The 25,736-nt window shown below is 36.7% G+C and overlaps 2 protein-coding genes across 2 annotated transcripts; one reads left to right on the forward strand and one right to left on the reverse strand.

The window, feature by feature from the left end:
• The first annotated feature begins 1,887 nt into the window (after positions 1–1,887).
• Positions 1,888–24,739, forward strand: LOC125826821 (AP-4 complex subunit epsilon). Its single transcript, XM_049506163.1, has 11 exons — positions 1,888–2,676; positions 3,500–3,685; positions 11,531–11,746; positions 11,849–11,959; positions 13,417–13,614; positions 13,697–13,828; positions 18,072–18,128; positions 18,288–18,404; positions 19,881–19,958; positions 22,117–22,260; positions 23,167–24,739. The coding sequence occupies exons 1-11, from the start codon at positions 2,110–2,112 to the stop codon at positions 24,265–24,267; spliced, it is 2,907 nt and encodes a 968-aa protein (XP_049362120.1). The 5' UTR covers positions 1,888–2,109; the 3' UTR covers positions 24,268–24,739.
• On the reverse strand, positions 6,860–8,411 carry LOC125826831 (uncharacterized). The gene is made up of 3 exons (XM_049506174.1): positions 7,713–8,411; positions 7,514–7,632; positions 6,860–7,426 (listed from the first exon to the last, which is right to left on the reverse strand). Exons 1-3 carry the CDS (start codon positions 8,356–8,358, stop codon positions 7,010–7,012), a joined length of 1,182 nt encoding a protein of 393 aa, XP_049362131.1. The 5' UTR covers positions 8,359–8,411; the 3' UTR covers positions 6,860–7,009.
• Positions 24,740–25,736: the final 997 nt, after the last annotated feature.

Raw genomic sequence — 25,736 nt, forward strand, 5'->3', positions numbered from 1 at the left:
ATTGTCTATGTACATTAAAATGAGGCATATTATCTATGGACATCCAAGGGGGGTGTTATAAAATATTATAGTGTGGATGTCCACTACACCAAAAAGTTACTCTCATCCATTATCTCCATTACTTTCCTCCATTAAGAAGATAATCATAACCTTCATAACCTCCACCTTTATAACAATTATTCTTGTAACATTTCACTTTCATAACCTCCCCTATTATATTTTTGTTTATGACTAACTTTTTGTATGCCTCTATGTCGCACTGTAAATAGAGGCATAAGGGTTCATATTGTATACACTTGAAGACTTGGAATAATAAGAAAAGCTCTCATCTCTTGTCTCCCTATTTCTATTGCTTTCATCTTCTATATTACTTGTCTTATTTTGCTTTAGTTTTACAACATTATGATGTATTTGTATTATAAATGGTGTGTTGAATTAGTTTCGGGTTGGAAGTTGATTCTCGCACCATGTAGTTTAGTGTGGGTGCCACTCACGACGATCTAGTTCGTGTCAGATTGGACATAAAATATCAAAAATCAAATTATCGTATCGAATTGAGGATTTTGATAGTTCAGCATTTGGTACGATTTTTGAGAGATTTTTTTTTAAATTATGATATTTGAGTTTGAATTTGGTACTAGATATTAGTAATATATGATATTGAGTATTTTTCGAATATCAAAATATTTACTTAATAAGTATTGAGAAACTTACATAAATATACTATATTAAAAAAATATTTACCATTTATAGCAATATCATTTTTTTTCACTTGATCACTTTTAATACATTTTTAATGATATAAAGTTTTAATACATATCAGAGAACAATTTGTAGAACACATATAATACAAGTTTTATTGATGGATAATACATTTATCACACATTTTAATACACTTATAATACAATGTGTCAATTTCCTAACAAACAAACATAACAATTTTTTTGTAAAAACAATTATAATACACATTATATTGCATACATAATTAAGTTTTGATACATATTGCAGATTTATTATAGTATTGTTATGTATTGCTATAAATGGTAATAAATAAAAGTATCGCTAAAATCAGTAATTATTTATTAAAAGATACCCGTCCACATAATTTTTCCATAAGAGTATTATATATCAGTAGACCCATCGATACAAGTTCAAAAAGAAAATTAAAGACTAAACATAAACAACTCAAAAACATATGTATCTAGAGGCATTAATAAAAAGAGAACGGTCATTTGATTTTACTCTTTTTCATGATGTTGATTGCTTACTTCTCATTAACCGTACAAAATGATACGATGTTGACAATATTACAATGTATGATATTCTTTAGTTACTATTTACTACTACATAACATTGCATTTGATCACAAAATATTAGAATCTCAAGAGATTAGACACAAATATTTCACTAACAATTTACCTTGGTTGTCCATATTATTTGGGTACATTGATTTCTAATTCCTTAACACATGCCTTTTAGTTGTGTCAATATTTTTTTATGTTCTCTTTATTTATTGATCTTCTATTATATTATGTCTTCATATTGAAAACAAAAATAATTATAACAACTGTATTAACTTTATAACGCAATCAACTTCAACTTCAATACAATATTATCGAATACCATATCAATCGAAATTTAATTTATTGATTATTGAGCTAAAATTTAAAATATTCCATATATACCGAATTATCAAATTTTGAACCAAATATCGAATGTCCACCCCTAATCATAACATACTCAAAAAGAAACAAAAAAAAAACAGCATGCTTACCACGTGCCAGCTAATTCAATCAAACACATCTACTAGTAGTATCTTTTTTTTTTCCTTCTATCTTCTCATCATCGTCGTCTTCTTCTTCTACTGCCGGGTCCCCAACACTGTCTTTTCCGTCTTCTGCATATTCCTTACGATTCACGCTCCCCGTGTATCAATATCCTTTCACCTACTACTTACACTCTCTGTTTCCCTTCTACTCTACCCATAGATCCACTCAAAATTCAAACCCTAAACCCCTCAAACGACGTCGTTTGATTCATCATCGATCCAGGTTTTTGATCCGAAAATCCAAGCTGGAGCAGTTGAAGACAATTGGTAGGGAGCTCGCAATGGGCTCCCAAGGAGGATTTGGACAGTCTAAAGAGTTTCTTGACCTAATTAAATCAATTGGAGAAGCCCGATCTAAAGCTGAAGAAGATCGAATCGTGATTAACGAGATCGAAATTCTCAAGAAACGAATCATTGAGCCTGATATACCTAAAAGGAAGATGAAAGAGTATATAATGAGATTAGTGTATGTTGAAATGTTAGGACATGATGCGTCATTTGGGTATATACATGCTGTGAAAATGACGCATGATGATAATTTACATCTTAAGCGTACTGGGTATTTAGCTGTGACACTTTTTTTGAATGAAGATCATGATTTGATTATCTTGATTGTGAATACTATTCAGAAAGACTTAAAATCGGATAATTATTTGGTAGTTTGTGCTGCATTGAATGCTGTTTGTAAGTTGATTAATGAGGAGACTATCCCAGCTGTGTTGCCTCAGGTGGTGGATTTATTGGGGCATTCAAAAGAAGCTGTTAGGAAAAAGGCAGTTATGGCACTTCACCGGTTTCATCAGAAATCACCATCTTCTGTTAGCCATCTTGTCTCCAATTTCAGAAAGGTGCATTCTTTTGCAGATTTTTTTTTGTGTTTTATAGTAATAGTTGAATTGGTTGTCCAGAATGCATTGTGGAATACATGTATTATTGAGGTAATTTGGTGCAATCCAGCATAAGTTATACAGAAATTCCTGTACTATTATTTTAAGCGAGTTAGAATGTTTTAAAAGAATACATGTCCAAGCAATAGTTGGATAAGAGTATATAGAGAAAAAAGATGCACTTGAACTTATTAGTTTAGCATGTGTTTTCCCTTCTCTAAATTTATCCTACTGGAAAAAAGTTATGAAAAATTACTAGTGTTTGAATTCAAGATTGGGACATAGGAGGATGCAATAGGACATGATCCAAATGCTGTAAGTTTTTTTTCTACTAACACTTTATGTTCTTTTCATAACGATAATGCCCGGGCCAACTTGCATACACCTTACTATTAGTACAAGTACCGGGTAACTTTGCCGACCAAGGCATTGGCAGATAGGCAGAAATCGCTTGATTTTCTAACACTTCCTTTTTAAGCTGCACAGTGGAGAGAGAATAGGATCTATTGATATTTTTAATGATTTTACAAAGCTCCAGAGGATATTAATGACCTTAGTATGGTGTTGTATCAAAAAAGAGAGGACTGAGGTGCTGGATAAAATTATGAGAAGAATGTGGAATTTGCCAGTGATAAGGATATAAGTGATGAGGTAGATAATGAACTGAAGCATGTGCACATTGAATGGCATGCAAATATTGTTTAGATGCATTTGAAGAGAAAATAGATCCCTTTTATGGCGTAACTGATCCTATTTGTTATTTAACAATTATTTTTGTTTGCAGAGGCTATGTGACAATGATCCTGGTGTTATGGGCTCTACGCTATGCCCTCTTTATGATCTTATCTCAGAGGATGTTAATTCTTATAAGGATTTGGTGGTCAGCTTTGTAAGCATTCTAAAACAAGTAGCGGAGCGGAGATTGCCCAAGAGTTATGATTATCATCAGATGCCTGCTCCATTCATTCAGGTATGCAATCAAAATTCCAGTTTGATCTCTTGCTGATATGTACACGAATTTTCTTTGTGAAAGTTTAAAGCTGGAAAGGTTGTATTTTTACGTATTTTGTCTTGATGCAATGTTTCTCTCAAATTATGGAGTGGCCATTCAAGTTCATGCTACCATCTTACTTTCTGAGGGTTGGGCCTCTGATTTGTCTGCGCTGTTGAGGTTCAAATTCTTTCATTCCAATAACAAATCTTACAATAACTATGTGTCTACACCTTAGATCCAAACCAATTGGGTATGCTATATGTATCCTCACTATCATTTAAGCTTATTTCTTATCATCATCATACTAAATAAAATAAAAGTGAAAAATTAAGTTAAATATTAAACCTATTGAGTAGCTATCAACCAATCACCTATATGGATCTTTTTTTTTTCCATTATGTCTTATCTATCTATAATTAAGACCTCATTTGTTTTCATTAAGATTAAAACATCATACTCTGAATGATTAAGTTGTTGTCGAACACTGAATGATTAAGATGGTTTGTTTTTTAATATTTGAAAGTGCATAATTATTTGTAAATATAGAAAATATACATTTCAAATAAATCAGTAATTAATACCCTTCGGGGTGGCCCAATGGTTTGGGCTTGGGACTTCCATGTTGGAGGTCTCAAGTTTGAAACCTCTTGCCAACGAAAACAAGGGGTTTGCCTTCTGGGTCGAACTCGTCGCACCGGGCTTGCTTAGTGTGGGTTACCTCTCCTATGTGGTTTGCAAGCTATTGCATAGGAGCGGGGTTTTACCCTGTGCGCATCCAAAGGGTAGCGGCTGCGGGTTTCCCTTGTCATCAAAAAAATAAATCAATAATTAAATATTATAAAAAATATAAATGTAATAAAAATCATGTGTGATTTGCGAGTTATTGCACAGGAGCGGGGGTTTTACCCTGTGCGCCTCCAAAGGGTAGCGACTGTGGGTTTCCCTTGTCATAAAAAAATGTAATAAAAATATAATCATTACTTGATTTGAAAAAAGTAACATTAGTGATGTTTGAGATGATTTGTAGTAGTGGTGGTGATAATTGTGATGGTGGAGGTGGTTGATGTTGTAGTGATTGACCTGATGATGGCGGTTAGTAGTGGTTGTGATGGTGAAGATGGTTGATGTTGGTAGTTGATGGTGATTGTGGACGATGTGTGGGTGGTAGTTGGTAGCGGTGCTAGTTGTGATGATGGAGGTGATTCGTAGTAGGGATGTGATGGTAATGGTGGTGGCAATTAATATAATTATGATGATAAAGTTGGTTGGTGTGGTATCGACTGACAATAGCGGTTGATAACGGTGGTTGGCGACAATGGTGGTGTGACTGTGACAATAGAGGTGATTAGTGGGGGTGACTAGTGATTGTAGATAGAGTGGTGGTGGTTAGTGATTGTTCAAGATCTTAATGATTTAGACTTTATCCAGATGAACAAATGCTTAAATTTTAATTTAAACAAATGAACTTAGTGGCCTAAGATTTGAACCATTTTGGTTCAAACAAATGAGGCCCAAGTCTGTAAGGAAACACCAGAAGAAACCATTACAAATTCTTTTAATTGTTATGGAACTTAAGCATAAAGAGAAAATCACAATTGTATTGAAAGTCCGATGTTTCTTATATACATTAGGCTCCCAAAAAAGTCTCATAATTCTTCTTCTTTTAATGAGATTGCCAATATGTATACACAATATGTAGCGTAAAGAGTTTTTGAAGGGAGTTTGCAGTATAAAACTTAACATCTTATAAATAAGTCTAGGAAGGTTTGTTTTGGAATATTATACTATCTTTTCATATGAACCAACTATTATTGCTTAAAAGTCAGATGGAGGGAGGTGTGTTTAGTATTCTAAACCACAAGGGAGGTTATTGTACAAAGGTAATCCAGAAGGGAGGTTGCTGAAATTATCCCTAAAATTTATCATCCACCTATGGGATTACACGGGGTATGTCGTCGTTGTTGTATTTTCAATTTTGTTGAGTTACCTAAGATCAATTTGTGGTATAGTTTGTCCCTTGTGAATCTTAATCTCTTTGTTTTTATTATTTGTGATTGTCTTTTCTTGGCTTTCTATTACTTTTTATTATCTGTGTGGTACGTCATTTTCTATTGCTTTTTGAATTAATTCACCTTTGTACAAGCTTCCACTATATTGTAAAAGTATCTTTATAATTGAATGAGACAAAATCTCAAAATATTAAAGTTGTTTTCTAATTTTCTTAGTATGTCTCTAAAATAGTGAAATAATTGTTTAACGTGATATTTGAGAATAAAATATTGGCTTATATCAAATGTTAGAGAGCAATAAATCTAAGAATATAGCTTAAGCCAATTTTATCCCCCCAAAAAAGAGAATATATCTGACACCTAAATTGATCAATTGTGAATAATTTGATTGTATGTATGTTGTCAGTAAATGGAGGTTTGCATAGTTTAAGATTTTCTAGCCTTGCAGAGTATCTAACTTTTGACAAATAGAACTTGATCCCATATAAAGGTGATGAAGAACTAACCACTTCTGCAAGTCAACAAGTAAACTCATGTCCATTTGCTGGCAATACATCGACTTTAGGGTCAAAATAACTTAAAGGCAAGTTCTACATTTACCCGTTTTAAACAAAAACCCTTAAAAAAGGCAAGTTCTACAAAGTGGTCGCTGGATCAACTTTGTTGTATGAGGCGGAGTGTTAGCCAGTCAAGAACTCTCATGTTATGGAAGTTGTGGAAATGAGGATGCTAAGGTTGATGTGTGGGCACACTAGGAGAGATGAGATTAGAAGTAAAGATATGCAGGATAAGGTAGGAGTGGCCTCGATGTAGGACAAGATGCAGGAAGGGAGACTAAGATGGTGCGAGCATGTGAAGAGGAGATGCATGATGCCTTATTGCAGAGGTGTGAGAAGTTGACTATGGATGGTTTCAGGCGAGGTAGAGATAGGCGGAAGATATTGAGGATAGGGATTAGACAAGAAATGACGCAGTTGTAGCTTACCGAGAACATGACCTTAGTTAGGAGGTTGTGGAGGGCATGGATTATGGTACAAGGCAGTGTTTTGGGAAGCGAGAAGCGGAAAAAAGCGACAAGGGCTCGCTTCACAGAAGCGAGAAGCGAGAAGCGAAGCACGCGCTTTTTTTAAGTAAAGCGATATTTAGTATAAAAATAAAAAAATATTAAATAACTGAATAGAGGTAATATATTCTTAGATTAAAAGTAAATAGATAGTCAATAATACTCATAAGTCATAACATATAAAGCAAAAAATCAAAAACATAATTAAATCACAAAAGAATCAAACTCCTATTCTTCAACAAGATCCTCAAACTCTTCAAGTGCCATAACCAAGGGTTCTACTTGGTCATCATCTTCTTCATCATCAGAAGGCTCATCAACAAGGTTTCGACTTGAACTGGAACCTCTAGCTCCTCTTTCATTGCCCCTTAAAGTACTCCCCCTAAAACTATAAATATTCTCCTCAACACCACTTGCCATAGAAACATCACCATAAGTGAGACTTTCTCCTTCATACACTTCTTCATCTTGGTGATCTTGGGGTGCTCCGGTTAACCATTCATTTGCCTCATCAATACTATCCAACAAAATTGGATCAATGGTATTACGAGCATTGTAACGACGCGCCAATGTTCTATTATATTTGATGAACACTAGATCATTGAGGCGTGTCAACTCAAGCCTATTTCTCTTTTTACTATGAATCTGCACATAGTACAAAGGAATTAATAGGAGGACTTAGGATGATTAAGATACCTATTAATTTAGTAATAATGTAATGTAGTTTCTCACATGTTCATACACGCTCCAATTTCTCTCACAACCGGATGCGCTACAAGTTAAACTTTGCACTCTAATAGCAAACTGTTGCAAGTTTGGGACATTATGACCATATTGCATCCACCATTCAACTGTAGAAGAGTTATTTTAAAAGATGTGTAATAACTTAAAAGTTGAAGCTTTAAACACAATTAAAAGATGAAATTCTCACCTGGTGACCTTAAGGTTCTAGCTCTAATGGCTGATTCAATTCCAAGTAGGCCATCCGCTTTCATGTACACACCAAGCTCCTCCCCTATTTTGTCTTGCAAATTTTTATCTGGGATCATCCTCTCAACACATTTATGATATCCCTGCCACACATCTTCAGTTAAAGTCTTCATGTCATTATTTTTATAATAGAGCCCTGGGTTCAAAATGTGTCCCGCTGCATGCAAAGGTTGATGAAGTTGATCTGTCCACCTTGCATCAATGATTTCAAAAACACTTTTATATTTCCTTGTATCATAATTGAATGCCTTTTCAATACTTTCTTTGGCCCTGTCCATGGCTTCATAAATGTAACCCATTGGTGGTTTTTTCTCCCCATCCACCATACGAAGTACATGAATTAAAGGACCACCAACTCTAAGTGCTTGAACAACGTCATTCCAAAAAAATGGACTAATAATGTGTCTTGCAACTTCTTTACCAAGAGTTTCCTTTGAATAGATACTCTCATTCCATTCAGTTGACATAAACAAAGTTCTCAAATTTTTCTTTTGCTTATAAAAACTATACAAAGTCAAAAAAGCTGTTGCGAATCTTGTCTTGGCGGGTTTTACCAAATTTCTTTGCTTTGTGTATCTCCTCATCATATTCAACAACAATGCCCTTTGATTGATATAAGCATGTACCTTAACTGCCTTACCAAAAACTGTTTAAAAAAATGGTAGTTAAAATGTAAAGAAGCTAACAAAGTTTAAAAAAGAAAATTAAATATCAAGACTCAAGTTCACCTGTAGAATACGGGGCTTCTTTGAAAATGTCACCAAACATCAAGTTGATACAGTGAGCAGCACAAGGAGTCCAAAAAATATGTGGGAACACTCCCTTCAACATGTTACCCGCTTTTTTGTTCTCACTTGCATTATCAGTCACAACTTGTACCACATTTTCCTTGCCTATCTTCATGATAGTCTTCTCAAACAAGTTAAACATCTTATTAGAATCGGTAGAAGAGTCACTAGCATCATAAGATTCAAGAAACACACTCCCTCTTGGAGAATTCACCAAAACATTAATGACCATTTTTCCATTCCTTGCTGTCCATTTATCCATCATAATGGAACAACCATATGTTTTCCATTGAACCTTATGTTCTTCTACTATCTTGTTTGTCTTTTCCACCTCCTTTTTTAGAAAAGGAACTCTTACCTCATGATAGGTGGGGGGCTTCATTCCAGGGCCATATTGGCCAACTGCCTCAATGAATTCACCAAAACTCTCTGTGTAATTAACACAATTGAAAGGAAGCCCTGCATCATACATCCACCTAGCAAAAGCAGATACAGCACGATCCCTCAAAATCTTTCTAGAAGATTCTAAGTCAATAGGTCCACCTTTTCTCTTTTCGTTTGGTTTTTGCGAGAAATAGAGATTCATAGGACCCTTGATAGTGCTATTGATGGAAGACCCACTCCCACTACTTGAAGGCATCCTTTGATGCTTTGAGGGAGGCCCCATTGGCATATTAACTTCAACTTCATCATCATCCATTTCATCATTATCAACAAGATTAACCATGGATGCTTCATGGTTCATTTGAATTTTAAACTCATTTTTCTTCAACAAATATTCTTTGATCTCTTCCTTCACTTTATCCGGGACGTTCGGGCATACTTTAACATCTCTATAGCCACCGATAAGATGCTTTTTGTGACGAAATATTCCGCCATTGTATGTCACATCACAAAAGCTACATTTAACTTTTGTGTTACTACCCATAGGAGTTCCATACGCCCAAGCCGGATCCCTTTTTTGTGACATTTTGAATAAGAAAATACAACTTCACTAGTTACTACAAGCAAAAAAGAAGTGTCACTTAGTAACAAAACAACAAATTTACTAAGTAAGAAAAATAAAGACTATTAAGATTTAAGAGCAGCAACCAGAGCAGTCGCACTGTCTTGAAATAAAAAAAAAACAGAGCAGCAAGCATACACACATCACTGATCACAGTTACTATATAGAAATAAAAAAGAAAACAGAGCAGCAAAAGAATTGGAAAAAACAGAGCAGTAATATTAATTGAAAAAAAAAGCAGGTCAGTAATAGAGATTGAAAAACAGAGCAGCAAACAGAAATTGGAAAAAAAAAATGCAGCAATAAAAATATAGATAACACCCAGCAGCAACCAAAAAAAAAAAACAGTAGCAGCAACCTCGAAGAGAAGGAGGAGAAGAAGAAGAAGAAGAAGAAAAAAACTTACAGCAGTGGTAACCTGGCAGCAACCAAAAATAGAAAAAAAATCGCAGATCAGTTGCAAAGAAAAAGAGAAGAAGAGAAGACGAGAAGAAGAAGAAACTTACAGCAGCAGAGAAGAAGAAGAGAACTTACGCAGCAGAGAAGAAGGAGAAGAGCAGTCGCAGCAGAGAAGAAGAAGGAGAAGAGCAGTCGCAGCAGAGAAGAAGAAGGAGAAGAGCAGTCCAAAAAGAATTTGAAGTCGTGAAAGAGTATATTAAGTCGCATAAGGATTTCAGCAATTAAAAAAAAAAAAAAACTTACAATTTTTTAAAAAAAGAAACCCTAAACTGTTACCTTGTCAAAAAAAAAAAAAAAAAAAAAACCCTAATTAGCGCTTTTTCAAATTAAGCGCGCTTTTTTTACGCTTTTGCTTTTCTGCGCTTCTCGCTTCTACAGTAGAAGCGAGCGCCTTTTCAATGTCGCCTCGCTTCACGAAATAAAAGCACAGGGGCCTCGCCTCGCCTCGCTTCTCGCTTTAAGCGCGCTTTTTTGCGCTTTTTACAACACTGGTACAAGGTTAGTGGGCAGTAGAGCGTTGACTCGCTTATCCTTCCATACTAGTAATCCTAGTATTTCTCGGCTCCTATAGTTTCTTGTCCATTGGTTTTTATTATTATCTAATGTTGCTTGTACTTCGACTATCACATTTTTTTTGGTGTAGTTACTGTTCTTTCTTTTTTTTCTCCGAGTATTTTGTCATGCTTTCTGTAGTATTTTGCTATGATCCCTTCGCCTCAGTTCTTTCATTTTTTGTGCTGCTTTGATTTGCTTTGCCTTGAGCCGAGGCTCTATTGGAAACCTCCTAACTACCTCCCAAGGTAGGGTAAGGTCTGCGTACACTCTACTCTCTCTAGATCTCACTTCTACTCTCTCTATATCTTACTTCTGGGATTACACGGGGTATGTTGTTGTTGTTGTTGTATGTCATTATAAGATGCAATTACACTATGCTTTTTTTTTTGGATGGAGGTAGAAATGTTGACATTGAGGAAATAGAAAAGGGGAGGTTTACGAGTTTTTGAGAAAGATAAACTAGGAGGGCTAGGACCGTATAGGTCCTTTCACAGTGTCTTTCCCCTCTGGAACTAGAAGGAACCGATCACTCTTTCTTTCCTTTACCTCTTTTGTGCCAAACCTAATGTTAGTAGTTTCTTCATTTGTGCATGGATTAAGAGGGAAAAAATATGCTGCTGATTTCCTTCATCAAATGTAATACTAGTCTGATACTAAGAACAATTGGGAGGAAAAGTAAAAGGCAGTGATATTCACATGAGAAGTTGTCAACTTGTTGGCTTAATACAGTATATAACTTGTATATGAAAAACCAGTAGCTCACTGAATAAAGTAGTGCAAGCAATCTGATGGGGAATGTAACCATCATATTTGATCAGTGTTTATCCATTAATCTTCTTTATTATCTGTTTGTAGAGATTTGAACTGTTCCATTGGCTATTTCTGTTCTACATTTTTTGACAAGAAATGGGTCCCTACTTGTAAGCTCATTTTTTGTTGTTTTACATGCAGATCAAATTATTGAAAATTCTGGCATTACTCGGAAGCGGTGACAAAAAAGCCAGTGAACAAATGTATACAATTGTTGGTGACATTATGAGAAAGAGTGATTCATCAAGTAATATAGGAAACGCTATTCTATATGAGTGCATATGCTGTGTTTCCTCAATACATCCTAACCCCAAGATTTTAGAAACTGCGGCAGAAGCAGTTGCCAAATTTTTGAAGGTTCGTCTTCTTCATCCTGCTGTGTGTACCTTTCTGTTGCAGTGGGAGTGCCTCGTTGTTAGAACTTAGAAGCTAATTTGTTCAAAATTACCTGGTGCACAGAATGATAGCCATAATCTAAAGTACTTGGGGATTGATGCGCTTGGTAGATTAATAAAGATAAGTTCAGAAATTGCTGAGCAGCACCAACTGGCCGTGATTGATTGTTTAGAGGTAAGAAACGTTATTTCTTGGGTCCTTTCTAAACAAAGGATATTTCAATTTATGGATCCACGACAATTTTAGCTTGTCCTTCCTGTTTATGCCTGCAATATATTGCTAGAACGTTCAGATATTCGATTTCAGCATTGCAACACCTTTATTTGCGATTGCATGCCTTCTTTTTTTTTTCTCTTTCTTTTGGACTGTATCATGTCAACCATACTATAAGTTATATCATTTCGGTGCTTTTCTATCAACAAATGCGGGTAAGAGCAATAATTAGTCTCTTTCACTTCATTTTTTCCTTTTTTGACATGCGCTAATTCAAAGAAGACCAAGGACCTTTCGGGGTGGCTCAGTGGTTTGGGCTTGGGATTTCCATGTTGGAGGTGTCAAGTTCGAAACCCCTTGCTAGCGAAAGCAAAGGGTTTGCCTTTTGGGTCGAGCTCGTCGCACAGGGCTTGCCTAGTGCGGGTTACCTCTCTATGTGGTTTGCGCTATTGCATAGGAGTGGGGTTTTACCCTTTGCGCACCCAAAGGGTGCGGGTTTCCCTTGTCATAAAAAAAAAAAGAAAAAAGAAGACCAAGGTGATTCCACCAAAAGAAGCAATAGACCTACGTTACAATGTCTCAATAGAATGGAGCCTCTTGGCACCCCCTGATTTCTTCTCTTACCTTAAATTGACCAAAAATCTGGAGTACTTTTGATCATCTTTATAGAGTGCTCAATTGCGTTGAGTACTAATATGGGCTTACTTCCGAAGGTTAATGCAAAAGACAGAGAAATGAAATCATGTATACTTTGCTTCTTTGCTTTTTCTCTTTTTGATTGGTATGTTGCTTCTTTCCCTATACGGTGGAAGCCAAATTTTCTTCTTAGGGTCTAAAATTTGGACCGTCTGTTTAACACCTGCAGCACAGAGTCTGCCCATATTTTATTAGAACCTTTTTTCGGTGAAATTGAACATTTTCTTTCGCAAGCCTTGGCACCTTTAAATAAACTTTGAAAGCAATTTCTTTTTTCCCCCCTTGCAAAGCCAGATTAAGAAACTCTTAGCGACAACTGCTGGAACTTTGGATTTTGAATAAGATAATTATTCATCCTAGTTATCACTGCACGGGTATATTGCACATCTTTAAAGTCCACATTTTGAGACAACATAGAACCAAGGGCTTATGGGCTTTTCTTTTAACCAACTTCTAAGTACCTTTTGTCTTCCACAATTCCGGTTATTTCTTTACATTATGGCTAGTTAGCTACCTAGTTTGTTTTATGGTATATTTGGGTAGTACTGTATTCATCTATAACACTGAGAGGAAAATGAATTTTGGCTCGATTTATTCATTTCCCCAAAAGGAAAAATTTCCTCCCTTTTATTGTACAGAGGTAGCTATTAATCAATACGCTTTGGAAGATGGAGATGCTTTCTTTGATGTTTCTGTTTCTGATGCTGACCATTTTAATACAGGACCCAGATGACACACTGAAGCGGAAGACTTTTGAGCTGCTGTATAAAATGACAAAGCCATCGAATGTAGAAGTTATTGTTGACCGTATGATTGATTACATGATGAGTATAAATGATAACCATTCTAAAACCGAGATAGCATCCAGATGTGTCGAACTTGCTGAGCAGTTTGCACCGAGCAATCAATGGTTTATCCAGGTCAATTTAGTTTTGCAAATTAATTTTCCCTTAACATTTTCTGTATTGTTGTACCAACTACAGTGTTTTGATGTGCTTACAGACCATGAATAAAGTGTTTGAGCACGCAGGAGATCTAGTGAATTTAAAGGTTGCCCACAACTTGATGCGGCTGATTGCTGAGGGATTTGGAGAAGAAGATGACACTGCAGATAGCCAGCTGAGATCATCAGCTGTATGTCTTTTCAACATTTTTGGTTCTTTTTTTATTGATGAAGTAATGTGTTTCATTAACAAAAAGCATCCAATTTAGCCAAGGAGTCAAAAACATGTTCCAAAGATCAGTGGCTACTAGGCAATGCAAAAACAAATGATTAATATTTTCTGAGCTTTCCTTACACATGTAACATCTGTTGACCAATTGAATGCCTCTTCTATTAAGTTATGTAGTGTTAGGCAAGCTCCCTTCAAAAATTGAAGCAGATAACCTTGGTTGGGAACTTGGTCTTCCAGATCAACTTCCATGATCAGATATCAGAATCTTGATTCTGCAAACTAAACTGCTTGTAACACTTTTTAACTGTGAAGTTGTTTCTGTTCCCCCCATCAGAATGTCAGGTGGATTCTCCACAATGGTATATTCCTCAATCCTAGTTAGTAGGTCCAGTAGACTTCCCAGTTCCCAATCTTGTATAGCTCTTCTGAGGTGAGTGTCCCAACTGTTGCCTCTTCTGTTGTCGTTATGTAGGCGTCTTTGGCATGAGCAATCTGGAAAATTGTGGGGAACTCCACCATGAGTGATAAATTGTTCAACCATTTGTTTTTCCAAAATATAATATGTGCACCAATTACCAGCTTTAAAGTGAATATTCTGAGAGAATTCCTGTCCCAGCTTGCTGATGTATTCCCATGGTCCTACCCCATACGGTGCATTAACAATTTTGGAGCACCAGTTATCCAACACTCCATGCTTGACTTGATGACCTCTTTCCAGAGGGTTGAGTCAGTAGCAGCATACCTCCATAACCGTTTCATTAGTATACACTTGTTATGCATGCCCAAATCTCTGATGCCCAGACCACGCCTAGATTTAGGCTGAATAACTTTATCCCATTTGACTAAATGAAACTTGTGAGAGCTGTTTTTTCCTTCCCATAAGAGATTCCTTCTGATTTTGTCCAGCTCATCCTCCACCTGCTTTGGAATGGGAAATAGAGGCATGAAATAGGTGGACATGCTATCAAGAACACTGTCAATGAGGGTTAGCCTACCCCTCCACAGACAGATATTGTCCTAAATCTCACAGTTCTTTATGACTCCATTCCACATCTCACAGTTCTTGAATTTGCCCTCAAGTGCAAGACCTAAATAGGTTGTAGGGAGAGAGCCTAATGGAGCATCCCAAAATACCAGATACCTCTTCTAAGTTAGGCGCATTGTTTACTGGATAAATTATACTTTTCAGCTTGTTGACATGTAGCCTTGATAGAGCCTCGAAAAGTAGCATGGTCAGGTTCAAATAGAACACTTGTGATCTGTCTGCCTCACAGAAAATTAAGGTATCATCAGCGTACAAGTGGGAGTCCAGGTGGGAGACATTGACTGTGGTCCCAGCATTTAGGCACACTGTTTACTGGATAAATGATACTTTTCAGCTTGTTGACATGTAGCCTTGATAGAGTCTCAAAAAGTTGCAGGGTCAGGTTCAAAAAGAACACTTGTGACTTGTCTGCCTCACAGAAAATTAAGGTATCATCAGCATACAACAAGTGGGAGTCCAGGTGGGAGACATTGACTGTGGTCCCAGCATTAGAACCAACCCTGAAACCCTGAATCCAGTCCATTTGTCTAGCCTTTTCAAGCTTATTACTGAGACCTTCCATGGCTAGAATAAATAGGAATGGTCAAAGTGGATCATGCTGTTTGATCCCTTATGTGGGGAAAAGAATGTCACAGGACCTCTATGAACAATTACTGAGTATTTCACTGTTGTGCTACAGAACTCGACGCATTTTATCTATCTACCCAAACCCCATCTTCCTTAGGGTAGATAATAAATAAGTCCAATTGAGCTGATCAAAAGCCTTCTCTGTATCCAGTTTGCACATGATACGAGGGTCACCACTTTTGTACCTCCAATCTAGGACCTCATTGACAATTAATGTTGCATCAGTGATTTGCCTATGCTTGATGGAGGCATTTTGATGATTAGAGACTAGTTACCCCATTACCAGTATCAACCTTTCTTCTAGTAGCTTGGCTAGGATCTTATACACACTACTAATCAAACTTATAGGTCTAAAATCTCTAATCTCAACTACCTCCTTTCTTTGGGAATTGGAGCAATGAAAGAGGCATTGCAAGATTTGACCATATAACATTCAACAAGCCCAATGAAATCCCACTAGGTGGGGTCTGAATTTGACCATATAACATTGCGGGTGAAAATGATTGATGATACTTCATTACCTCTGGCTTAATAAAGTCACATGACTTTTGATAGAAAACTATAGTAAATTCATTTGGGGTAGGTGCTTTGTTTGGTGCACATGACTGAATCACAACACGTACCTCATCTTCCTCAGAAACTTTCTCTAGTAGCTCACTCTCTTCTCTTGATATTCAGGCAACATCATCAAAGCTAGCATTGGGTCTCCATGCCTCATTCTCAGTATAAAGGTTCTGATAAAAATTCAGAATCTCTTCTTTGATCACCGCCTTATCCTCCGTTAGGCCAGTGTCCAGTCTGACTTTGTCAATGTTGTTATTCCTCTCATGTGAGCTAGCAATATATTGGTAATATCTTGTGTTCCTGTCCCCTTCTTTCAGCCATAAACGGATTTTTGCCTCTAAGATATTTCTTCAGCTTTGGCCAGCTCCGTAAGTTCTATTTCAAGCTGACAGCCTTCTGCTTCTCAGGTTGGATTAAGGGTCTGTTTTCAGCAGCCTGATCTTTCGTGGAAAGCTCCTCCAAGGCCTTGTTTCTCTTTACATCCAACCTCCCAAAGACTTCAGTAATCCAGTTGCTAATGTCCTTGAGGTTTCTTAGTTTTTGAACCAGAACAAAATTTGGGTTGCCATTGCTCACATAGTTCTGCCACAAATTCTTTATCATGTATAGGAAACCTTCATGCTTCAGCCACACATTTCAAATTCAAAGTAAGAAGGATTTGTGTCCCATTCACCACTCTCTAAAAGGATAGGCTTGTGATCAGAGACAGTGAGTGCTCTAGAGAGAGCTGTTTGCTTGACAGCTTAAAAGCTTTCATTGCATTAAGCTGAAATGATAAATCTGTCGATCCTGGAAGCTTGAGTGTTGTCTTCCCCCCTTGCCCAGGTGAAAAGAGCACCTTGAAGAGGTAGGTCTATGAGCTGCAGGTCCATTATAGTATCAGAAAATTCCCTCATAGCTATGGATCTGTTTGTGCAGTTGGTCCTCTCATTTTCAAATCTACAGACATTGAAGTTTCCTCCAATCATCCCCATTCCTCTGACTGATCCCAATTCCTGTCAGAACTCACTCCTTTCTGTATTTGAATGAGGCCCAGACACACCTGTACTGTATATGGCCAACTGAATTCTTCTTGTAGGTTCTCAAAGAAACAAGTGATTGAGATGCTTCCTGGGAGTGAGTCATTGCATTTCCATATTCTGTTATCCCAAAGGACTAGAATATCCCCCTATTTGATGCTGCATTGCTTTTTTGGCTTTAATGGATACCGATCATTGTGATAAACATTACTGTCCTGTGCCTACCTTTTGGAATACTTCTTGTATATGCATTTTCCCCATGTATTAATGATTACCTTGCTCCATCTGTTAAAACATTACTGTCCTGAGCCTGTTTAATGTCTTGAATATATTTTATTTCTCTCAGATGGAAACTCTTAGAATGCTAAGAGCTGGCATAACTTTCATAGAATCTTCTCAAAACTAAGTAAATGAACTGATAAGAAGGAAACATTCCTATTAGTAATAACTTATCAAAATAAAAAAGGAAAACAAAAAAGGGAGAATATATGCTTAGATAGCTATTATGATAGAAACTGGCGGCTTGTCTTTGCATTTTCATTTAAGTAGTATTCTAGGCTATAGTTTATTCTTTACCAAAAGGTGGTTTTGGTAGTTGAGGGGCCTGAGCCCTGAGGTAAATTAGTTCTAAGATTGTTTTAAAGGAACTTTTTTATGGTTTTATAAGGAGTCATTGGTTACTTTGTTAATCTATTCCCATTCTGGTAGCCTGAGAATAAGATAATGGTTGTTCTGTTATTTTGATTTGTGAGTAACTTAAATTGTGTGTTTACTTCCTTGTTTCTCCGTCTTGGCAAGATGAAAATTTGAGATATTCTTGTTGCAGATTCTGGATAAGCTTTTGTTTCTCTTTATCTTGCTCGTGTTGTAAATAATTGCGCAGCAGATATTGTTTTCGTATATCCTGTTTTTGCACTTCTAACAGATAACTCTTTGACTGGTTGCAGGTGGAATCTTATTTGCGTATCATGGGAGAGCCAAAACTTCCCTCTGCATTTCTCCAGGTTTCCAAAACCAGTTGTCTCTCTCTCTTCTCTTCCCTCCATCTTTCTCTTCCTACTTGCAGTAACTAAATCATGTTCTGATCAGAACTCATGTCATGTGTATATAACATTCTCAGTTCACCTCATCTGGTGCTTAATTCACAATTTTGTGAATTGCAGGTTATTTGCTGGGTCTTGGGGGAGTATGGTACTGCTGATGGGAAGTATTCTGCCTCCTATATCACAGGGAAAATAAGTGATATTGCTGAGGCACATTCAACTGATGACATGGTCAAGGTATGTGAGGTTCAATTGCTGCTGCTGCGAGGTGCCTGCTTCTAGTATGACCTATTTCTGTATTATGATCCACTTGATCTTAAAAAGCTAGTAGACAATTGTGTTGAAAACTCACCAAATGAAATGTATTCTGATTCGAAAAGCTTCCTTAACTTTCTGGTTTTCAGAGCTGTGAACCCTCTTTGCCTTTTGCTCCTAATTAATTAGACACCCCTACTTGAGAGGATGTGATCTGAGCAACATGGGAGGATAGCCCCCATGTTTTGGTATGATTGTCCAGGACATCAGGTCCTAGAATTATGTGTTTAGATATCTGGAATTGATCTTTTTCACAACAGTGTGTGTTCTAAAAGTTGCGTGATCTAGAAGTTATTTTCTTTCATAATGGTATCTGAAGACCTCCTGCTGTCTTGTATCTTTGGTATTAGAAGGTACTCAGGTGGTGGCAACTCGACTGTTTAACAGGATAGTACGAATATGCTCTTTGTAATTGATTTTTGATCTCATTACGGTAAATACCATATTTATCAATTATTGGAACTAGCATGATGGTTAATAGACTTTCCAAAAGAGCCTTGTAGGTACTTGTTAATGCTGGAAGTTGGTTCCATAACAGCAGGTTAAGATATGAGTAATTTATTGCATATGATTTTTTTGTCCATTACTATGTGTTCTTTGTTCACTTGTTGAGACAAGCAAAAGGAAATTGTATAACAGTACAAGCAATTTTTTCTCTGAAGGTGGATCAGACTTTCTTCTCTATTTTTCCTTGTTTCAGCAGCATTCTATATTTCTTTGAAGCAGAAATGCTGACAACTATTCATTTCTTCAACTGCAAGAGATTAGGTTATTTTGTTGGGTAAAGATGGTAAGCAAACAAGAAATCCTTTGAGCTATATCCTGGTCCTATTGTTAAAGATATATAATTTTTTGGTATAACCAAGAAATTCCTGAGAAACTGTGGCGCATGGTTTGATACTTGGGTTAATGGACCCACCCTTCTACCCGTCTCCACTTAAATAACAAACTTTTGTCGGCAGGAAGGTTCGAACCTATGACCTGCACCAAACCCATTGCACTTTAACCACTAGACTAAAGCCTTGGGGGCCATTGTGAAGAAAGGACTTGTAGCAGACAAAGCATGTGTAAAGTTGGTGTTAAGAAGTTTAATCTTTACCTTTATGGAACTAGGAAATTCTTAAATTTGCTCAAATACAGGAGAATATGTGTGAAGATAAATAGAGTTTTGATAAACTTCTCCAACTTATATTTTTGGTTAACAAATGAAATATTCTTGGCAAGTAGCATTTTATGCATCAGGTTCTTCCTCATTTAGGAAAACCTATTTGTTACAGTCAAACTATTTGACAGGTTGTTTGTAAACTTTATGAAGAGTGTTAAAAGTCTATACAAAACCTTCACTGATGAGCTCTTAAAATTTGAACTCCTTATGGATTGTCTGTTCCTTTGTTGTAGGCTTATGCCGTATCAGCACTTATGAAAGTATACTCATTTGAAATAGCAGCTGGGAGGAAAGTGGACGTGTTGCCTGAGGTAAGTAAATTTACCTTTCAAACCAGGTCAGTTAGTCTTTTTTTTTCCCTTTAGATAAGATTGATTTAGAGATACTAGTGTCTATCCCAACAGTTAGGCTGATAGGTTTTTGTTTGTTTTGCTGACTCCCCAGATCGTACCTTTTGGCATGTGATGTTATCTTCACCTGTTGGTTCCATTTTGAATAAACTCCCATGTTTCCTGTCAAAGAAGAGAAAGTTCTTAGCAAGGGAGAAAAAACATACCCATTTTTACAAATGCAGAATAATCACCACCAACAAGAATTACGCCTCAGTCCCAAACAAGTTGGGGAGGATAACCATCTTATTTAATTTAGTTTAATGGGCTTTAGGAAGTTCAGATTATCATTAAATATAAATTCTTAGAATCATAAAGCAGACTCTTTAGTTATTTCTTCTTTCTGGTAGAATCATTTGTAAAATGTTCTATTGCTGATGAGGAGCTTAACACTTCAAAGTTATATCTTAATTAAATGAGTTTCATGTGGGCAAGAAAATGAGAATGAACCGTGTATCTTTGTCTTTTCTCCCAAGGAATAAAAGAACCACATTGCCTTAATATGTATGTTCCATAAAAGATCATTTTAGTATTGGAATGGAATTTGCCCCATTAGAGTGGGATGGACAGAGGATTCATACAGCCAATCTCAACTACTTTTGGAATTGAGGCATATTGATTGATTGCTTTCTTATTTAAAATGAAACTGCTACCACCAATGGTTATGATGGGATAAGATAGGATGCCTCCACCCTTGACCAAAGGACTCAGGGTTAATCCCTGAGTTTTTTTTGGTAGGGTGCTTTTCCTCCTTTAGTAGGTCTTAAACTGGAAATCCAGGTAAGTTGGGGTCCCATAGTGGGTAACTGACAGTCTGGGGAAAAATTAGTTGAGGTGTGCAAAAGCTGGCCTGGACACCATGGTCATAAAAAAAAAGAATTGAAGAAAATCTACATACTATCTAACAAGGAGAGTAAATGTCTGAAATATCACTCCACTGAAGTCGGTAAATCGATGGACAGGGGAAGGGAAAAAAAGAATTATTTGATTGCCAATTTTATAAGTTCGAAAGACAAGTTCTTTGTTCATTTTTCCCATCTCATTTACTGTGAGAGAGGATGTGATGGTGGAAAAGCCTTGACATCATACAGTAAATAGAAGGATTAGTAATGTAAGACACCAAGATCAAACTCCCTTTACTTGTACCTTCTTTTTGAGTTTTTTCTGTTATTAATAAAATGAGCCACCAACTTTATCAACAACAAAAAGCCACTAACCTGGTTCTATATTAGCTTTAAAAAAATAATGAAGGCGAATTTTAGGTTTCATCAGAAAAGATCTTGTGAGATTATCTATATAGGGAATGTCTCTGGAAATTTCATTAAGTTAGGGAAGGGAAAACATACCTTCAACTCTCTCTCTCGGTTATATGCAACAGATGTGCAAGTAAAAGAATCAGATTTAACGAGAAAGGATGGATTAAGGATCTGTTTGGGGTCAACCTTAGGAACAACTGTAACCTTCAACACTAGCGGATAATGGGCTTTCCTAGTGGGGATGAGGAAAGGCAAAGGTAGGCCAAAGAAGTATTCGGGAGAGGCGATTAGACAGGATATGACGCATCTTCAGCTTACCGAGGATATGGGCTTAGATAGGAGGGTGTGGAGGTTGCGGGTAAGGGTAGAAGTTTAGTAGGTAGCCGAGCGTCGTCTTAGTATTAGCTTATTCATGTAGTCTTTGGCTTTTTGTATCTGTTAGAATTTGTTGTTTGCTATGTTTAGGTGATCGCACCTTATTGTTGATGTTACGGTTCCTTGCATATATGTTCATACTGCTTTCCTATTTGTTGTCATGTTTTTCTTCATTGTCGTTTCTCCTTTCCATTATTACTTTGATTTGCTTCACTTGAGCCGAAGGTCTTTCGGAAATAACTTATCTACCTCCAAGAGGTAGACGTAAGGTCTATGTACACTCTCCCCTATCCAGACCCACTTTGTGGGATTTCACTGGGTATGTTGTTGTATGTCTAAAAACAGGATAAGGGAAAAAATACAATGTATTGGAGTTTCTTGTTCAATGCTAGATTTTCTTTCAAACCCCAATACAAATTCCAGAGTGCTGAAGTATTGGCTCAATGCAGTGTCAATCATTCATTGAAGAGTTGTTAGCATCAAACTCAACAGATCTACAACAACGAGCATATGAACTTCAATCGGTTATTGGCTTAGATGCTCGTGCTGTTGAAAATATTATTCCAATGGATGCTAGCTGTGAAGACGTCGTGGTAAGGACTGTTTTCGGAATTTATTGAATGTTTCATGATGAAGGTTATTTCAAGTTATTAACAGGCTTAGACATATTGACGGAGTTGTCAGAAATTCATGCTTTTACTGATCAATTCTGTTATGAATTCTTCATCAATAGCAGATAGCTTTGTTTAATATACCTGGTTTCGTTATTCTTGTATCACCCTGTTTGGCATTATCCCCCCATCCCTGCAAAATATAAAAAATGAAGAAACTTATTTAACTGTTTTTGGAATATGTTCTCAACCTGCCAGAGTACAATTTCTGGGGTAAAATGTGGGTCTTCTACCTTAAATGAGCCACAAATCATGGATCTATCTTTTCATAGCAGGCTTTATATCACTGATCTGCCTGGAACTTAAAAGTTGGCATGCTTATTTTTCGGATTCCTGGAGATGGCATTCTTCATGTTGGTGCTTCAAATTTATCCCTTAGAGCCTGTTTGGATGGGCTTATCCGTAAGTTAGGAATTCTAACCGTCTTTTAGCTTATTTTTGTCTTAAAAACAAGTGCTTAAAAACACTTTTTTATTTTACCCAAACACTACAAAAGTGTTTAAAAGCTATTTTGGCTCAAAAGCACTTAAAATAAGCCCATCCAAACAGGCTCTGCCCTCTTTTCTCAAGCTACAAATACTTAACTTTCTCTGGGATGAAACTGAAAAAAGTTGGGGTGCTGTTATTTCCGTGTTGTGGGTTTCATATTACTAACTTATTCTCTGTGGATGAGTGAAAGAGGTTAAGATTTGATGTTTCCACTTGCTTTTGTTACTGGAAAGATATGATTTAAGTTTACAGTGTCACAACTCACAAGGCTCGTTTTTTTGTTTTTCAATTTTTGTTTTGTTAAAACTTGAGGGCAACTATTTTGAAATTTTTCTGCAGGTTGATAGAGAACTATCGTTTCTCAATGGTTATGTTGAAGAGTCAATGAATAAAGGGGCTCAACCCTATATTCCTGAGAGTGAGCGATCGGGAGCTTTAAGTATCAGCAGTTTTAGAGTTGAAGAACAACATGGATCATCGGGACATTCTCTTAGATTTGAAGCCTATGAGCTTCCAAAACCTTCTGTACCATCAAGACCCCCAGTCCCACCAGTATCCTCAACCGAACTTGTTCCTGTACCAGAACCAACTTATCACAGAGAGTTTCATGAAGCTGTTGCACCAAAATTTTCCGTGTCTGGTACAGGCTCGTCTGAAATCAAGCTACGACTTGATGGTGTTCAAAAGAAGTGGGGTAAGCAAACTTATTCCTCTTCCTCACCATCTACTTCAGACTCTGATACCTATAAGACTCAGAATGGAGCGACCCAGCGTGATGTACCAAGCAACTTAAGCTCAAAAACACGTGATGTATCTTACGACTCAAGAAGGCAGCAGGAGGAAATTAATCCGGAAAAGCAAAAACTTGCTGCATCCCTCTTTGGTGGTGTATCAAAAACTGAAAAAAGACCTGCTGCTGGCCACAAGGCATCAAGGCCAAACAGCCATACTGTAGACAAGTCTCATGCAGAAAAGAGTGGACCTTCTGATGGAGGTGCTGTAAAAGCAAGTCCCCAACCACCTCCAGACTTGCTCGACATGGGTGAACCGACTAGTATTAGTAATGCAACTTTTGTGGATCCTTTCAAGCAATTAGAAGGGTTGCTTGATTTAAATGAAGGAACTGCAGCTCTAGGTTCCAGTAGTGCTACTAAAGCACCTGATTTTATGTCTCTTTATGGTGACACTTCCTTAAGTGGGCAGAATATGGGAACGGCAGATCTCCTTTCAACTGGTAGTGGTGATGCAAATCTTATCCCTGGAATTTCTCATGCACCTGACAAGAATGGCCATGGGACAGGAGGTGCAGTTACTCTGTCAGCACAATTAAGTAAGGGACCAAATACTAAAGAGGCTTTGGAAAAAGATGCACTTGTGAGACAAATGGGTGTGAACCCAACAAGTCAGAATCCCAACTTATTCAAGGATTTGCTTGGGTAAAGTATATGACATGGTTGTATTTTGAAGTCTATTGAGGCCCTTTTGGAGAGTCTATGATGATTGATATAGATTTGTGTTGCTGGAAAGCTACAAGTACGTTTGATGGCCAAGCTTACAATTGAAAGTACAATTTGCAAGGAACTAATAGTTGTATGAGCCTGTGGTATATTTTATTGCAGTTGCAGGTGGGAAAGTTTTAAGTACAAATGGTTTCGACCAGTAGGAATAGGTGAGGCCACGTTAGCTTTTCACCTTGAGGTTTCCAGAGCAAAAGCTTGTCAAGTTTGGCGCAGTCATGACAATGGATTTGCCATGCTTTTCAAGTTGTCAGAGTTGTGTTTTATGTGAATTTTCCCTTCTGTCTTATCTTTATCGAGACCATTCAATATGTTTTTTTGGAGGCAAACTGTACCATTTGGAGAGGTATTGTACCCTTATGTTAATGTAAGTAATAATCATTTTTCTGGTTAAATTGATACTGGCTAATATCAGTGGAATCTGGATACCATGCCAAGTCAGCTAGTTTTGCAGAAGCGTTGTTGTCTTTAAATAATCTGCATATGACTATACAACTCTTGTAGTTTCATGAATGAGCTCAGTATGTTTTAATCTAAAGCTCTTCACTTGTCTGCATTTATATGTATTCGCTTATAAGAAGAATAAGAATCTTATTGGTTCTACTTCTAGTAGTGAATGCATCAAGTCCTGTTTTTTGTGTTTGTTAGTCGTTTGCAAGTAGAAAAGGCGTGATTCATTAAGTGAGACGCTAACCGAATAGTTAGAGATGCTGCAAGCAAAGATCATATGCCTAACAAGTTGAATAAGCTATGACCCTCTTTAGATTATTCTGCAATATTCCAGTAAGTGAAACTATAAACCTTTACTATTACAACATACCTAGTGTAATTCTACAAAGTGAAGTTTGGGAGGATAGATGTACATAGACCTTACCTCTACCTCCAGGTAGAGGTTGTTTTTTATATACTCTTGACTTGAAAAGGAAATACAGAAATCATGACAAAATACTACAGAAAGGATGATGATACATTCTGAACAAGAACCACAACAAGAGTAAATATGATAATGTAAGTGCAAGAAGCTATAAAAAATAATAGAAATCGAGGGATAAGAAATAACAAGAGTAATACTACGACTATTGGTATGGATTATGTCTACTAGAATGGAAGGAAAACCCCTTTGCTATTAAAGTTGGAAAATCATAAGGAGCCATATGTTTTTTAGAAACAAGAAGTAAGATTTTACACTAATTGGTAATTTTGTGCAAAGTTAGTAGAACATGAAAGTTTTGGTCCCTCAGCTTGCTTGCTTGGAGATGTTTCATGCATTAGATCTCCATAAAAAATGTCTAGCTAAGCTTTAGGCAAAAATGTTAGATGTTTAATAACTTTCTTACTTTAAACGCGAATTTTTACATATATTTGAAGTTTAATAATAACTAAACTCGCAAA

This window comes from Solanum verrucosum, unplaced genomic scaffold, assembly GCF_900185275.1.
Source record: "Solanum verrucosum unplaced genomic scaffold, falcon-dt-bn FXZP01000060.1, whole genome shotgun sequence".
In the NCBI taxonomy this organism is placed as follows: Eukaryota; Viridiplantae; Streptophyta; class Magnoliopsida; order Solanales; family Solanaceae; genus Solanum; species Solanum verrucosum.